We start from the raw sequence: 16,696 nt of genomic DNA, 5'->3' as shown, positions 1-16,696 counted from the left end.
ATATATTTTATGTTTTTTCATAGAATCTGGGTATCATTTTGCTCAATTTGAAAACGTGGTTTCTTGTTCAGGTCTGATGAACATGGATTCTTATTCTTTTGTCTAAAAGTGGTTTTACTTGACCATTATTTTTCAATGTTATTTTAGATATATATAGATTCCTAGGTTGGATTTCTTTTTTCCTTAAGCACTTATTATGACATTCTCTTTTGTTTCTTTCCTTGTTTCCATGGTTTCTAATAAAAAGTTATTTTTTCTGCACATGATGTGTCATTTTTCTCTTGTTGTTTTCAAGATATGCTTTGTCTTTGAATTATAATAACTTAGCTTTACTAAATGTGCCTTATTAGTTTCTTTACATTTTCTCTGTTTTGGTGCTCATTTACAATCTCAAATATGTGAATTTCTTCCTTTTATCAATTTTGTAAAAATTTTGGCCATTATACTTTCAAATGGTTTTTTTTTTTTTCTATTTCTCTCCTCTTTCATTGTGTATTCCAGTTGTGACTTGTATTTACCATGTGGTTTCAGTTAACAGGTCCCTGAGCCTCCATCCATTTTTAAAATTTTTATCTTGCTAATTACAATTGTCCATTTCTATCAATATATCTTCAAATTTACTTACTCCTTTGTCATTACCTTTCAGTTGCTAAGTCCCTCCAGTGTCTTTTTTATAAATTTCAATTATTTTTTTAACTTCTAGAATTTTCATTTTGTTCTTTTCTTTATTGATTTTATCCTGTAATATAATTTTCTATTTCTCTACTGAAATATTTATTAGTTGAAAAAATATTCTGCTTTAATTCATTGAGGTAGTTATACTTACTATCTTAAAACTTACATCTGTCATTTCCAATATTATGGATGTATTTTATGGTCAGGCTGGACATTTTTTCCTCTAGTGAGAATGCTTATTATCTTGGCTTTTCATATCTTGTACAATTTTTAAGTTATTATAAATTGTGAAGATTCTAAGTCTTTCATTTTTCTCTGTAAGCATAGTTTCCTTTGTTTTGGCTGTCAATTTTCTTGGCTGTGCAAGAATTGCACACTCTTCCTTGCCTTCAAGTTCTGGTCTCAGATCATGTCTTTCATCTTGTTTTACATGTGTTGTACAGGGATCTATTAAAAATTGGTACCCACCCTATGGCTTCTTTCCTGTCAGCTGTTCCCTATTCTCAGTTGCATTGACAATTTTCTAGCTACATTTTTCTTGTTTCTCAGATAAGAAAACCACAGGTTTCTCCACACCGTGGCCCTGCCATGGTTGGATGCATCATACAGTTTGCACTTTGCCACAGGCTAAAAGATGTAGAATTGAGGACTTACTTGTACAGTTTTTCAACTCTCTTTCTTTAAGTAAGCATCCACACATAACCAGAGTCTGCCTACTTCTGTTCACTGTTCCACACCCTTAGATAGTTGCTTTTTACATGATATTCAAATTTCATAGTATTTTTCTAAAGGAGATACAATTAGAAGGATGTGGTATACATTACATTCAGAACATGAATTTCCATTTGTTTGCATTTAAACTAAACTTCCTAAAGATAGCATATATACCATTTGTCTTTTTATGATGAAGATTATTACTGTTATTATTATTAAGTCTTCCCATCACTGCTCTTTAATTGGAGTAGTCAAACCACTTAATTCATAATTATCAATATGATTGGGATTGTTTCATCGGACATTTTGTCATTTGTCTCACTTGTTTCTTTTATATTATCTTTTCCTTCTTTCTTTTAGATCACATAGTAATATTTAGCATTTATCTCCATTTTGCTAATTTGCTATTATTTATCACATTTGCTTAGTAGTTCTCTATCTTACAGATTATAATTGCAATTTTTACTTATCATAACTACTCTCAAATAACATTGTACTACTACACATATAAGAACCTTAAGATAATATCTTTCACTTAGTTGTTCCCTTTGTGCTATTGCTGTCATATATTTTAACTGTACATATATCACAAATTTAAAAACATTATTTTTTCCTTTTTGAAAGATTGTAACTGAAGAAAGTATTATTTACAGTTTCCCCATATATGTATCATTTTGATGCTCAATATTCCTAATTGTAGGTCCAAACTTATTTCTTATATTTTTAATTCTGTTTAAAGTATAGTTCTTTTAACATGACTTATGTTGTAAATCTTATTTTAGTAAATTCTCTCAGCTTTTATTGGTCTGAAATTCTGGTTCCCTTTACTTTTGGATATTTTTGCTCAGTATATAATTCTACATTGGTAAGGGTTTTGTATTTGTCTTTAAATTTTAGTACCTTAAAATGTCATTCACTTGTCCTCCAACTTGAATAATGTTAGATGGATAGTTTCAAATTCTTGCCCCTTTTCCTAATGTGTCCTTCCTTTTCTTCTTCAAGGTGTAATCCTTATCACTAATTTCCAGCAGCTTGACTGGTATGTTCCTTGGTGTATTTATCCTATATATAGGATACTTTGTTTATCTTATTTGCAATTTCTTTGGCTTCTTGGCTGTGTGAGTTTGTAGTTTTCACCAAATTTGGGGGAAAAAATGGCCGTTATTCCTTCAAATTTTAAAATAAACTTGCAGAACTGCACCCTATAACTAAGGAGTTTAGATTAAAAGAAAAGATAAAGAATTCCCTATGGAGATATATAGATCTTTTTCTCCACGTCACTCCCTCCTCATCAGTAATCAGCCCTCAGTGCCATAGTCAATTTGGGCTACTGTAACAACATACCACAGACTGGGTGACTTAATAACAAAAATTAATTCTCATACCTGGAAGCTGAGAAGTCCCAAATCAAGGTGCTGAGAGATTCTATCAGTGTCTGATGAGGGTCCTTTTATTGTTTTGACAATGACAGCCTTCTTGTTATATCTTCTCATGGTAGAGAGTGTGAACTCTTCTTTCTCCTCTAAAAAGGATACATATGACATAATTTCCTACGTACATATATATACACCACAGTGAATCCCTCCATTGTGTACATCCACAAGAATGGGGTCCTAATTAGAATAAGATAAATTCCATTCTTTTACAATTATATAAAAAAATGGATTCTACTGTCATGTATAACTAAAAAGAAACAATAAAAATGCATTTAAAAATAAATGGAGAGACACCATGTTCATAGATTGGAAAACTAAATATTGTCTTCAGTCTTCCAAAATTGTCAGATGGCCATAAAGAAGAAGGTTGCTAGTTGATCCGGGGCATAACTCAGTGTCTTGTATGAAGCACCAGGTTCAATCCCCCACACAGGCAGGTGAGGGCAGCTCTGACCATTCATGGGCAAGTCATTTTGAGGATACATGTTTTCATTTATCTTGAAGCAGAATCCCTGGGTTCTTTGTCGAATACACAGATTGCATTTATTTTCTCCTGAAGTGTGACTTGTCTTCATTTTTTCTAAAAATATCTCTTCAAAAAGTGAATTTTAAAAATTTCCATGAAGTGCAATAAATTTGATTTTTAAAAATTAAAAAAATAATAAAAAGGATACAAATATCACCATGGAAGTTCCACCCTCATGACTTAATCTAAGCCTAATTACTTCCCCAGAAGGTCTTAAATTCCTAATACTATCCCATTGGTATTGGGGTATGGCATTCAACACAGGAATCTCAGGGGATCACAAACACACAATCCTTGCACTCAGCCCTAAAATATTCTGCTATTTACTTTCTATGAAACTACCATTATCTGCCAATAACCCCTTTTTGATAAAATAATCTGTGGATAACTATAAGTAGGAAACAAAGACAGAAAACTTTGTTTCTTTTCTACAGGGTTCACAGATCTGTGCTGCCCACTGTCTTCATAATGGCCAAGAGTGAAAAATTAGAAATTACAGTGTGTGTGTGTGTGTGTGTGTGTGTGTATGTCTGTGCGTTTAAAGATCAATAACTAGGTGATATTTTGGACATAAATGGAAAATTGATCTAAATATTAAGTACTATACTTTCTCTGATTAATAAACATGAGCTCTGAAGTTACTTTTGTATAATGCCTTCTGAGCTACATTATCATTAAAAGTCAAAAGGCAAAAAATAAATTCCAATGTAATTAGTTTTACTTCTGGATTTTTAAGTGAAAAAAAAAACAAAACCTCCAAATGTTGCTTTATTTATTTTTTTCCCTTTTTAGCAGAACCACTTCCTCAACCCTACATAAATATTTAGGTACAATCTTTTCTAACCACATTGACAAGAGCATTAGAATATCAAATAAACTTCTTTCTGTGCCAATAGCACTCCTGTAGATAAGATGATTTTTCCTAAACACACCAGACTTTCTGTAAGTGTGGCAAGTACCAAGCCCACAAATCAACACAGTGCAAGAAAGGCAAGTGTTCACTGTATGCGCAGGTGAAGTGGCATTATGACAGGAAGCTCAGCAGCCATGGTGGGCAAACTAAGCCAATTTGGCTACAACTACAGAAATGATTCTACGGAGGTTTGAGTGTGTTGAAAACCCAAGAGAATACTGTCTATTTAGAGATGCAAGCCTTTTGAACTAAGAGGAGATAAAAGAAAGGGCCAAGTGATCCAGTTTTAAGCTTCCTTTTGTATTATGAAGAGAATAAAATCTTGAGTTATGGTCACTTATATATATGTGTATATCTAAACTTAATTACTCCTTCAAATACCAAATTCTTAATACCATCCCATTGGTATGGGATATGTGTGTATATATGTATGTGTGTGTATATATCTATATATGCATGTATGTATATATTAAAGTGGGCATCTATATCTTCAAAATGTATATCTAGCACTTCAAAACTGCCAAATGGTTTGAGATAAGTTTGTGATTTTTTTTACTTATTTATTTTTTTTTACTACATTGATTCTTCGGTCCAGTGCATATAGTGAGCATCTAAAGTTTAGATTCTGTAAATCAGAGCATGATGATCATAATGATAAAAAGTAACCATTTAAAATTTGGGGGCTCCTCAATAACTAACTCTACAGTAGTGAGTACAGTGATCTTTCTTACATTAAAACAGGAGGTGTATTAATCAACTTCCTGTTACTATAAGAAAATATCTGAAACAATATATCTGAAAGAAGGAAAGGTTTATTTTGGCTTGCAATTTTGGAGATTCCAATTCATGACCGATTGGCCCTATTGCTTTTGAACCTGTGGTAGTCTATTTTACATCATGGCAGGAACCACATGGGGGAACAAGATGGTCGACTCATGGCAGCCAGAAATCAAGGAGAAACAAGAGGGATGGAGTCCCCCTCAAAAACCTGTCCTTCCCAGTGGTCTAATTTCCTCACACGAGGCCCCAACTCTTAAAGGTCCACAATCTTCCAATAGCACCACAAATTGGGAACGAAGCTTCTAATACATGTGCCTTTGGTGGACTCTTATTCAAATCACAGCATAGGGTATTTGTGTCCTCATTCCTAGATATTTCTTTATACAAATTAATATCTATTAATATAATTTATGTAAATAAATATATGAATATCTCAGAACTCTTGAATACTTAATAGCAATATTTGGGTCACTAAAGAGAACAACAATGAAGCATTTTTATTAGAGATGGAGTTTTATAAGAATTATTTTGAGGCTATCCACACATTTATTTGTGTCATGTTCAAGCCAGCAGGTGGAAAGCTTGAAATTTTTTTATACTGTTGCTTTTATTGAAGATGTAGAAATGTTGAGCCAAGTTTCAATGGATCTCATGAATAACACTTCTGATTATACCATGATGTAAGAAAAACTAAATCCTCAAATTGATGTAAGAAAAACTAAATGGTGGCTCTAGAATTTGAATAGCAATGTAGTTTGTGTAGCTTTTCTTGATTTATGGTTAAATCCTATAATTTTTTTCCTAACAAATAATTTTCAGGGATAATGACAATAATAAATCATTTTGTCAGTTTTAACGCATTTTTATTCTTGATTTATGTAATTATGAAGTTTTAGATGCATTTGTGTTTACTATGGGAGAATATTTCACACCAATTTGCCAGGTATGCAAAATGTACATTATGCCAGAAAAAATAATGTAAAATTTCATTGAAAATTCTGACATTGATAGACATGATTTTAAATACAGAACAATATGTAATTTATTCTGTGGATAATAATTACTTTAACTTTAGTCCAGAGAATATTTGTAGTATATTGTAACTCATGGGTATTTACAAAAATTTAATTTTCAAAGTTCTGAATTCTGTACCAGTGATCTAGAATCAATCAAGATTGGTTATATTTGGACATCTGATTAGGGTTTAAGGTATTTAAGTAAACTCATATTTTTCCATCACATTTGTTAGAGATAAAAATTCAACCATAAGACATTACTTGTTCATTTCTCTTTAAAATTTATTTATTGTTAACACCAATATTAAGTTCTCTCCCAATAAGCTATTCTCTTTCCTCCATATCTGCATTAATTAATTTATTTTAATAAATACTACAACTAGTTATTCTTTAATGAAAAAGGAAGAAGAAATTGCAAAAAGAACAGTGTTGACTAAATTCCAACCAAAGAGTAGGCAACATAGATCCTTCATTATTTCTGTGTATAGAAGAGATTAGTTAGAAGACATTTACAATATTTAAATACAATAAACTGTGGCTCAGGGGGCTCTTTTGAGGGATTTAGCAAATGTCTATTTGATGGGCCAAATTTTAAGAAGTAGCAAGTAAACTCATTATCATTCAATATAAATGTTTAAGTTGTTCTCTGTTACAATAATTGACAACTCTTAAAGGCCAAGTAACTTGTGATTGTTCTTTCATGTTTTTTTTCTAAGACTTAAGATTTAAAATTGCAGAATATGCCATAAAGAAATAAATTATACTGTAGAGTTTAATTTAAACTGTAAAACAATCCCTAAATCAAATTTAAGAGCACTGGAAATAGCACTTAGGCTACAGAATTTAGGCAATGGGTCACTCAGATTTTGTGTTCTCAATATTGGGACTTTAAAAAAAAAGCCTCCAGTCAGAAGTGCTTGCACTGTGCACTTGTCTGCATGTATTTAGAGGTAAAGATGCCATAGCCTTATGTTAGTATACCCCTACTCAACCTTCTCTACTCTATTTTCCTTCAGTCCATCTGTACCTGCAGAACTCAGCTTTTGAGAAAGATTATCCACACCTCAAAACCTCTCCTCCTTCCTCTACTCTCTGGATATCCTTAATGGAATACCTTGAGATTATTCATAAGAGCAGAGAAATGGAAACAAGATTCAAACAGCGATTCCCAGACTCCTGGAGACCCACATGCGTCAAAGATGACAAAACAAAAATGCCCAGACCAGGCTTGGTGTGTGCCCTGATGATTCTGGCTAGGGTTGACTGTCAAAAACCATTGTGCATTGACCCAGACACCTTTTTTTTTTTTTTTTTTTTAATAATTTCAGTTTTTATGTAGTCCTTAAGGGTACACATCTCTTGAATTTCAGTGGAAACACAGGGTCCCAGCTCAACCAGGTCTGGCCACACATCCCAGGATTCAGTAGCGCGCCTAGGGGAAAGCAGTGCTCTGTGGGCTGGAGTGCACTGTGGTCACATCCTCACCGAAGTGTGGCTCCAGCCAACTGCTGCTTCTTTCTCCGATATGGAACTTGACAGGTTGGGTCGTAGTATCCTGGAGTGGACGTTCTTTATAAGCAGGCTTGAGTCTAGCCTATCTGGACAAAGGAGTTCCTCCGTGAGGGTCCTTCGGGGTCCTAGTGAAATTAGGAGTTCGGTTTTTCTGCATCCCCTGCTCTCTCTGCCTTTCTTGGCTCACTGCTCCTCCGCCCCTTCCCCCGCCGCCACCACCCCGTGTATACGCAGAAGAAAGTTTTACACGGAATGAGCCCTGCGTTGACGTAGGCATCGCCTCTTCTCCCTGCTGGATGGAAGCCCAGAAGGGAGTGAGTGGGGGAGATGCGGAGGTCGGCATCACTTGGATTCCTGTGGTTAGGGTCCCGGGGCGGGGCAGATCAAGGGCCTGCCAAGAGTATTGGTCCTAGACCCACGAATACATCAGGCTTTTCCCTCCTCCGTCAACCTAAATTCCAATGAGGTCATAGCAATGAGAGAGAGTCGGATCAAGAGAGAGGGGGAGGAAGAGGACGACGACGAGGGAGAAGAAACCCAGACGGAAAGAGGCCATCAGACAAGGTCGCTTTTTCTGGCGACACGGAGACTGAGAGGAGCGTGGTGCTGAATATCATCCGCCGGCTCCGCCAGGGGACCGAGAGACTCGTAGAAGCACTTTGCTTTACCACGAAAACAAAGGAGCGGAGGCGAGAGGGAGAGGCAGAGGGAAGCTCTGAGCAGCCCCCCTTGGATCTCCGGGAAGCAAAGCTCATTCTCCTCGGCAAGGAAAGAGAAGGGACCCGGAAAGGTCCGGGAGGCTAAAGAGGAATAGGGTTTCCCTGCGGAGATTGGGACACGGCAGAACTCTGGACAGCGCCTCTAGAGCGCGGGCTTGCTCCCAGGGCTCCCCCAGGTCTGAAGCTCCTTGAAAGCCCTGCTACCAATGTGATCCTTTCTGGACTCTGACCACCAAGCCCAGGAAGATCCATCCAGGATCCCTGTCTGAGCGTACCAGTGGGTGGAGCAGCTCTTTCGCCTCTGACCAAGACAGGGGAGAGGGTCTCGGTTCTGGAAATCCAGTCCTTGCGGATAATATTTCGCTGGTGAAGAAAGAAAAGTTTTAGGATCTGGTAGTGGGTGGAAGGGGTAAGGAGGATCGTGGAAGAAAGAAGGCGGATGGTTGGTTTTCCTCTCTGATCTGGAAGGAATGATGACCCAGGAAGGATGTGCACCAGCGGCCAGATTATTGGGAGCCTCTTGGTGCTTTCCGTGCTGGAGATAGGGCTGGGGGTATCCAGCGTGGCCGTGGGGGCGGTCAGCTTCAGCCTGGCCCTCCGAGAGCACAAGCCGCAGCTAGGAGACTCGTCCCCGGTATGGAGCGGGGTGTGTGTACGTTGAGCCATTTCACTCTCTCTTTACCTCTTTATGGTGATGGTCAGTGTGCGTGCGTTAGTCACTCCCTCCCCCGGGAAACAGTATCATAAATCTCCTCTGGCTTGCATGTAGGTTCGTATTGGCAAGCTATGTTTCTTTATGTTGTCCTTTTATTTATTTGGGTTTTTTTCTCTTACCAAGACCAAATTAAATGGCTTTGTTTAAAGTTGGGGGGACTGTGTTCAGTTCCACTGGCTGATTCTACAAAAGGACTGGCCAGTGTTAATGATTAGGGGGTCACATCTGTCAAGGGCAGACTCAGTCTTTTGTCCCTTTTAAAAGGAAGATCAAGATGAGAGTGTTACATCATTTTCCTGTGTCAGAAACAAACAGGGATAGTTAGGCATTTATTTCTGGGCAACAATGCTCAAGGTATACAAAACTCAGCACCAACATGACAAGGAAAAAAGAAAAAGAAAGAAAGAAAAAAAAAAAAGAAATGTGGTGTGTACTTGTGAAAGGAACCTATGGTACATTTCATCCCAGAAAACACTACTCTTAATTTTTCTTTGCTATCTTTCTGATACTTTACCTCTGAAAACTCTTTTGTAAGTTGTAGGCAATAAGTTTAGTAAGAATGATAAGTTTACCAATAATGATAAGAAATGCAACAGCATTCTAATTGGAGAATAACCCATCTTAAAGAGTACCTAACTGCTCATAGAAAATATCAGAATTTTCTCTAGGTAAGGTGGCAGACCCTACAAGCTTCTTGGTTAATTACTTGACTGAATCTTAAGGAAAGCTTTAGAGACTCACTCGTTCTAACAAGGATGAATAAAATAGCACTACTTCTAGTGTGGATCAAATTGTTGGGAAAAAAAAAAAAAACAGTTTTTTTTTTCCTCTGTCCTTTAAACTATATAGCTGTCAGGCCCTCTGAGTCTCCAGTTTGGTCCTACTTTTCTGCATGATCTATTAGTAGGTATTCTGTCACTGATAATCCATAATGTGTTTAACAATAATGGTTTCATTACTTGAGTTTTAAGACACTAGGAGGAAATGACCATTCTGGAGTTCAAGAAAAATCATTCCAAAGTAATTCACTTTTGAGAAATGCTCTGGTATGCTCCAAACTGGTAAAATTGGGCCTTGGGTAATTAGTTTTTATATTTAAATTTTTCCAAGTCAGATAAATATTCCTAAATTACAGAACTTGAGACAAAAATGGTGTTTAATTCTATTATTGAAATCCCCTAAGAATACTTGTTCTGAAGTTAATAAGAAGATACTATCAAGCTCCAAATAGCTATGGTGTTCTTTATTATGCAATTTTCGTCAAGGTATATATTAAATTTGAGTTTGAACAGGTAAAAGGCACATCTTAAATCTGATAATTCTATAACTTATATGTGGTTATAAATATTTTTGAGAGTTTTGGTTATTGTTGTTATTATATATGAAGAATATGACTTTAAAACTTTTATTGTACAACTGTCAAACTTTAATGCCAAAATATTGAGAAAGGGGGAGAAAATACCATCTTCTGATGACTTAAGAATGCTAAGCCTCAAATATTCTTAAGTCACTCCCCACCCCCTGAAATTCAAGAAATTGAATGAATAAACATAAGTTGCCTCTAAATAATATTAAATTATGTATTCACCTTATATTCAAAAACTTTGAAATGATTAGCTTAGCTTAGTATCATGTAAAATATAACATTCATATTCATGTAGTCGTTATTATAAAGAATTGCTACCATTTTTAATTGGTTGTTCAGAGTAAGCCAAGTTCACCTAGATTCCTGGAACAAGAATTTTGAATTATATTGTTTAGTTCAGTAAAATCAAATAATATATTTGACTGAATGAATGGGTTTGAAATTAAAATACCCAACACCATTGCTCACTGTTATAAACCCAATTTAAAAAAATCAAATTGGTGAAGAAATACTCAATTGGAATCATTATGTTTATCATATTATAGGCTGGCTAAATAGACGATTTAAATTATTTTTGGCAAGTCATTTGTGATGCAATCAGAACTACCTCTTTAATTCCTTCACTGATGAATTCATATAACCAGTATTAACACAAAGTTGAGCATGTGAAAGACATTTTACTCTTTACTGCAGAGAGTATCAAGATGAATCAGAGCATTATCCTCTTTCTTTGCTAACAAAGAAAATAATATGTGTACATCACTAATTTGGTCAGTGGTAAAGAGTTAGTGTGACCTCAGAGAGTTATAAGAACAAAAACAGGGAGAAAGGTTTGCATGGTCAATGAAATATCCATGGAAGAAATATTATTTTATTCTTGAACTTGAAAGTTCATTGAGACTTGAAATCAAGTTATCACAGTAATGTATCACTGAGTAAGGATCTGAAGTCAGACTACTTGGTTAAAAACCTCAGATTGTCACTTCTAGATGGGTGACTAGGCAAAGTTTCCTCATCTGTAAAACAATACTGGTACAAGGCACAGCTTAAATAATGTCCTAAGTAAACAGCCTGGCATGCAGTGAGCACTGAATTAATACAAACAGCAAGTACTGGACACACAAAATTGCAGTGGAGTGTGTGAAATGGGAGATCCTTTCAGGCAGCATGGATGAAGGCAGAGAATGGGAATAGGGTAGGGTGTTCCAGGAGTAGGCTCTTCATGTTTTCCTAGGGCTTAGGTGTAGAAGAGGAAGTTAGACATAGACACAGGGGTTGGGGTCAGACCATAAGAGGCTGTATGCCAGTTTAAGGCAATAGATTTATTACTTCATATTTTTATAATATTAACATCAAGTCTTAATTCCCTAAGAGATTTAAGGAAAGTGCAAAGAGAAACTCGATTTTGAAAACTATTCATCTCTTTGGTAATTTATGAATTAAAAACTGTATTGTTTATAAATACCTAATGAGATCTTCCAATAATTAACCTGTCAGGATATATAAAGTATAAAGCTTACTGTGTTTTGATTGATGTTGTGAAGCTTTCTTCAAAACATTAACATCATTACTACAAGGTTTCTAAATTAAATTTGAAAGTCAGTGGAAATAAAAGCTGCTCTATAAAGAATTACTAAAATCACAATCTTTAATCTAGGACAAGTCTATTAGGGTTTTAGGCAGCCAGTTTGATTATTTGACCCCAAACATAAATGTTTTTTAAAGTGACTTAAAAATAAAGTAGTATTTAGATAAAGGGTCTAAAACAAATGGGAGGAATACTTACATGGATAGTTCCAGTCAGTATTTCACAATCAGACAAGAAGCTTACTGTGATTAGCCTAACAAATGTGGGCAATGAGAAGGAAAAATAATCATCTACCTATAATTTTATAGAGAAAGCTGAAAGATATCTTTCTTTATAGCATTTTTGTTTTTTCTTGATTCTTTGTTATAGCTGAAATGGTCACTTACAATGAAACTACAAAATCAGAAAGCATATCTATTAGGTGACAGTGAATGAACCATTGAGTTGGTTACTTTGGAAAAGATAAAGGCATAGGAAATAGAATCAATATCCAAGATTTGACAGGGAGTTAAATAGACAGAGTTGTGTTTCCAAGTTGCTGTGCAAAAGTCACTTCTCTCAGTGCATCATCTATAATGTAGATGGATGGGTTTAGTAATATGCAAATCCATGAATTCCCAAGAACTTTTTATTGTTACCCTAGTCTGGCATTTGAAATCTGGAGATTCGGTCCAGAACAGGGTCTGTTGCTGAGTTGTATTTACATCAGGCTATAATCCCATCCATCTATATCTGATAATCATTCTGTAAAATTCATTAAAAGAATTTTTCTAAGCATAGGTTTCCCACATGTAAACCAAAATGCAGTCTTTTAAAATACTTAGAAGTTTCCTTATCCAAATCATTTAAAATTTGAGTGATTTTATTGCCTATCTTTTAGGATATACTTAATTTATATATCATATTTATATATCATAACTTTTCTGCTTAATAAATATGATGTTTTGGTTGGGTGAAATTTTATGGCATAATCAGTGCAAATATACCTGTTCTAAAGACTCCTGATTCACCATGGCAACAATTCAACCAATTTCAAAACTTAATTAAAATATTCATCTATACATTCTGATAACATAGCAGCACAAATGAGGTACCATATACAAATGATATGTGCTGAAAAATATTATTTTTATATTTAGATATTTTAATTTATTTAAATAGAACAAAAACATGAAAGAAGTTCCCGTTACTTCCAATGCACAGTTTAAAGCTAGCATATCTCTGTCCAGATAGTATGCCATTTTTCTACACTGTCAAAATACATAAGAGATCATACTCTTTATCATGAGATGTAAATGCTGCCTGTATTCTCAGAAAAAAATTACAAATATATGTTTCTTTCATTTTAAAATTGATTTTAATTTTAATTTTACAAGTAATTTATGAAAAAGACATATTCGAAACATTTTTTATGAAAAGAATTAAAACTGAAGTTCTCTTCCTTACCAGTTCATCAAAACCAGCCAAAATTATCTTAAAATCTCAAACATTTCTCCATGCATAAATAGTTTTCTTTGGGTCATAAAGCTCAATGTGTGGTCAAGTTTTTACAAAGAATAAAAGCCATTCATGAATTCTATGGAGTCCAGGTGCAGAGTCTCGTGTATAACTCATATACTCTCAATCTCAAATTTAGATAAGTAGAGTAAGCCAAACTACTCAGAAGTAGAATTATTATTGAAGGGATCGTATTGCATATCTAAGGCGGCATAAATACATGTCCTTTTCTGGTGTTCATTGATAATGATGTAATGGAAAAGAGAATAGTGGTTTTGCTTATTGATGAAATTTTCTTTGTCTAAATTCTATCCACACTAAAATAGTATGTTTTTAAATTTCTATTCTGTACAAAGCAAAAATCTACTTTTTAATTGTTGCCCTAATTGGGGGATATAACTTACCTTGAAATCTCTGCCCTGGAAACTTTAGGGCATAATTGATAATATTTATAACAATCACCTACTTGTTGACATTTTACTTGATAGAAACATGATTTGAAACCAAGTCAAATCTCTGAATTTGTATCCTTTTCCCTAAAATGTTTGAGTTGGCTCTTTGTATGGGTTTAATTATTAGCCAGACCATTCAACTTAACCAATTGTTTTTGTATATTCACTTAGTCTAGTCTAACAATAAATTCTTTCAGTAGACAGAAAGTGTACCCCAACTATGCAACGCAAAATGCCCATCTTTCAACTTAGTAAAAACTATAGCAACTTTTGTTGTGTGTGCTCACACATGTGCACACATACCCCCAGTCACACTCTCCCCATATACACATAGAGCCAAAATGGAAGGAGTCACAACAGTTTCATATTCAAGGGATGTTGGATTGAAATTGTTTCACTTGTGAAGTACCAAATTTAATTGCACTATTGAATAAAATGAATTATCAACACTCTACCACTCCCCACATACATACACATACAGATATAAACAGTTGAATAACCATTAACCTGAAATGCTTGTATCGATACATATGTATCGAATTTCATGGTTTTTTTTTTTTTTTTGTTTTGAAATAGTTGTATCTAAATAATAAGATTATCTTCATGGGACAACATAAAATTAATTGATGTTTCAAATGCACCTTATACACATAGGCTGAAGGTAATTTTATACAATATGTTCAATGTACCTGTCTTTTGTCTACTACCTATTACATGAGGACAGATGTGAAATTTTCCATTTGCAGTGTCATGTCAGCACTGGAAATATTTGGAGTTTGGAGCATTTCAGATTTCAGATTTTCAGATTACAAATACTAACTGGTCAAAATATTTGAGTTTATTCTTTTTGGAATTTAGTGACATTACTGGTGGTAACTCTACATTTAGGTGTCTCAAAATGCCAAATGGACAGTAACCAGATAAGTAGATGGGGGCATATAGAAACTCTCATAGAGCATGTTTCTAGGAAAGAGAGAAAGAAAAGAAATTGTGATATACCAAGCAATGTAGTCCTTCTCATGATTATAGAACCAATATATTATATATTCAAGTTGAATGTTATTCAAGTTGAATGACAGACTGAATTTATGTATATGTCTCAATGTAACTATGACAGTAGAAAAGTTATGCTTCTCCACTAACTCATGGTTTCTGAATTTGTAAAAGTAGGAAGATCCCAGTTTCATGAAGCTGTTGTGGAGCTCAGAAGACAATGTTTATTAACTCTTTATACTGAACCTTGTACCAAGCAGGTGTCCAGTGATTATTAGTGCTACCTTCCCTCTGCTGTCCTTCTGCTGTTCCATGACTGCCTGGACCTAAGATCCACTGGGGTTACACTGGCTTTCAGCATTTCCCCAGAACTCTTAATCAACCCTAGTTTGACTCTTTCTTCTTGTTGTTATTCACATGTAATATATGTCTAGTTAGCTTTTGGTTTAATTCAGGTATATAGACCGTAGCAACTATGAAAATGTACCAAATATCTATAACTCAGGGATCATGAAAATATTTAGCCTATAACTGAATGAGGAAACAGTGGTGTCTACAAAGCATAGTTCCTTTTGTTTTCCTTTTGTTATTGGTGGTGGTGGTGGTGGAGATGCTTTCTTTTTGGAGACAGATCCTCATTATTGTTTCCAAGGCTGGACTCACACTCCTGGGCTCAAATGAACCTCCTGCCTCAGCCTCCTAAGTAGCAGAAACTAGAGGCACATACAGCCATTGCTAGGCTCCTTTGTTTTCCTTTTGGAGTGAGAGATGGCAGTAAAAAGTATCATAAAGATATTCAGCTCAATTAAATAATTGTATAAATTAGGTTAGATAAGGGGATAGATGGTGACTACTATATATGCCATAAATCAGTCCTCAAAACACATTTAGAACTATTTTAAGTATTTCTCAGAAAGTCAAAAGTACTAATTATTCTCTCTGAAAAAAATACTTAATATTTTGGAAAATTGTACAGTTTTTTCCTTGGACTGCCCAAGTAGCTCTTGAAGCAACACTTATTATGTGTTATATAATTCACGGATGCATCAATTAAATATCTAGATTTTACCCATGACCATTATAACCTTAATTAATGTCTGTAATGTTTTAGCACCAGCATTAAGACTCCTGAGAAGCTGAGAAGCAGTTCTAAGTTCCATTAGTTCATGATCTGTTGTTAAATATTGGACAAAATTATGTGGTCAAGGCAAAAGAAAAATATTAATGGTTAAATAAATAACCCTTAGCAAGCAGAGTGCCTTGATCTATCTTGTAGAAATAAACCTATTACTGATTTATTATTATTAATTGTGAAATAATTCCAAGATGCTATCACGTACATTATTATTTCTAATCTTTTAACTTTGTAAAGAATGTAGTGTTTTAAAAAACTTAAGTAGAAAATGGAACTTACCTAGAGGCTGCTGTTATTTAATCATCAGAGTAAGTATTTAAAGCCAGAGCAGTCAGTCTTATTTCAAAGTCTGTATTTTTTCCATCACATTGTGGATAACATTGGAAATTTTCATTAAAAATGTTATTGAGGCTTGACCTCATTATTTGCTCCCCAGCACCTGAATATATGAGTCAGGGAGGATGGTTTAAGGCCAGGTTTTGATCTTTCTTTCTTTCTAATTTTCCAGAAGACACTGGCATAGTCAATCAACAAGCACAACCCACATGTTATCAGAATTATAAAATCTAAGATATAGACTTAGGTTTTTCCTACTCTTAAAGCTTAAACCTTAGCTTTAAAAAAAAAAAAAAAAACAAATTATTCATTTCAAATGATTC

General features: G+C 34.6%; 1 protein-coding gene across 5 annotated transcripts in view; it reads left to right on the top strand.

The window, feature by feature from the left end:
* The first annotated feature begins 7,886 nt into the window (after window positions 1-7,886).
* Window positions 7,887-16,696, top strand: part of TMEM196 (transmembrane protein 196) — a 57,470-nt gene continuing 48,660 nt past the window's right edge. For 2 of the 5 annotated variants that reach the window (XM_079152327.1, XM_079152325.1), the window contains exon 1: window positions 7,887-8,925. In XM_079152327.1, the coding sequence (XP_079008453.1) occupies window positions 8,779-8,925 (147 nt within the window). In that variant the 5' untranslated portion in view covers window positions 7,887-8,778. Of the gene's footprint in view, window positions 8,944-16,696 lie in introns of all 5 variants that reach the window. The other 3 variants (XM_079152326.1, XM_079152323.1, XM_079152324.1) reach the window with 2 other exon arrangements.

The sequence above is a fragment of the Sciurus vulgaris genome (assembly GCF_902686455.1).
Source record: "Sciurus vulgaris genome assembly, chromosome: 8".
NCBI classification, from domain to species: Eukaryota; Metazoa; Chordata; class Mammalia; order Rodentia; family Sciuridae; genus Sciurus; species Sciurus vulgaris.
This window is presented reverse-complemented; position numbering and strand designations above follow the sequence as displayed.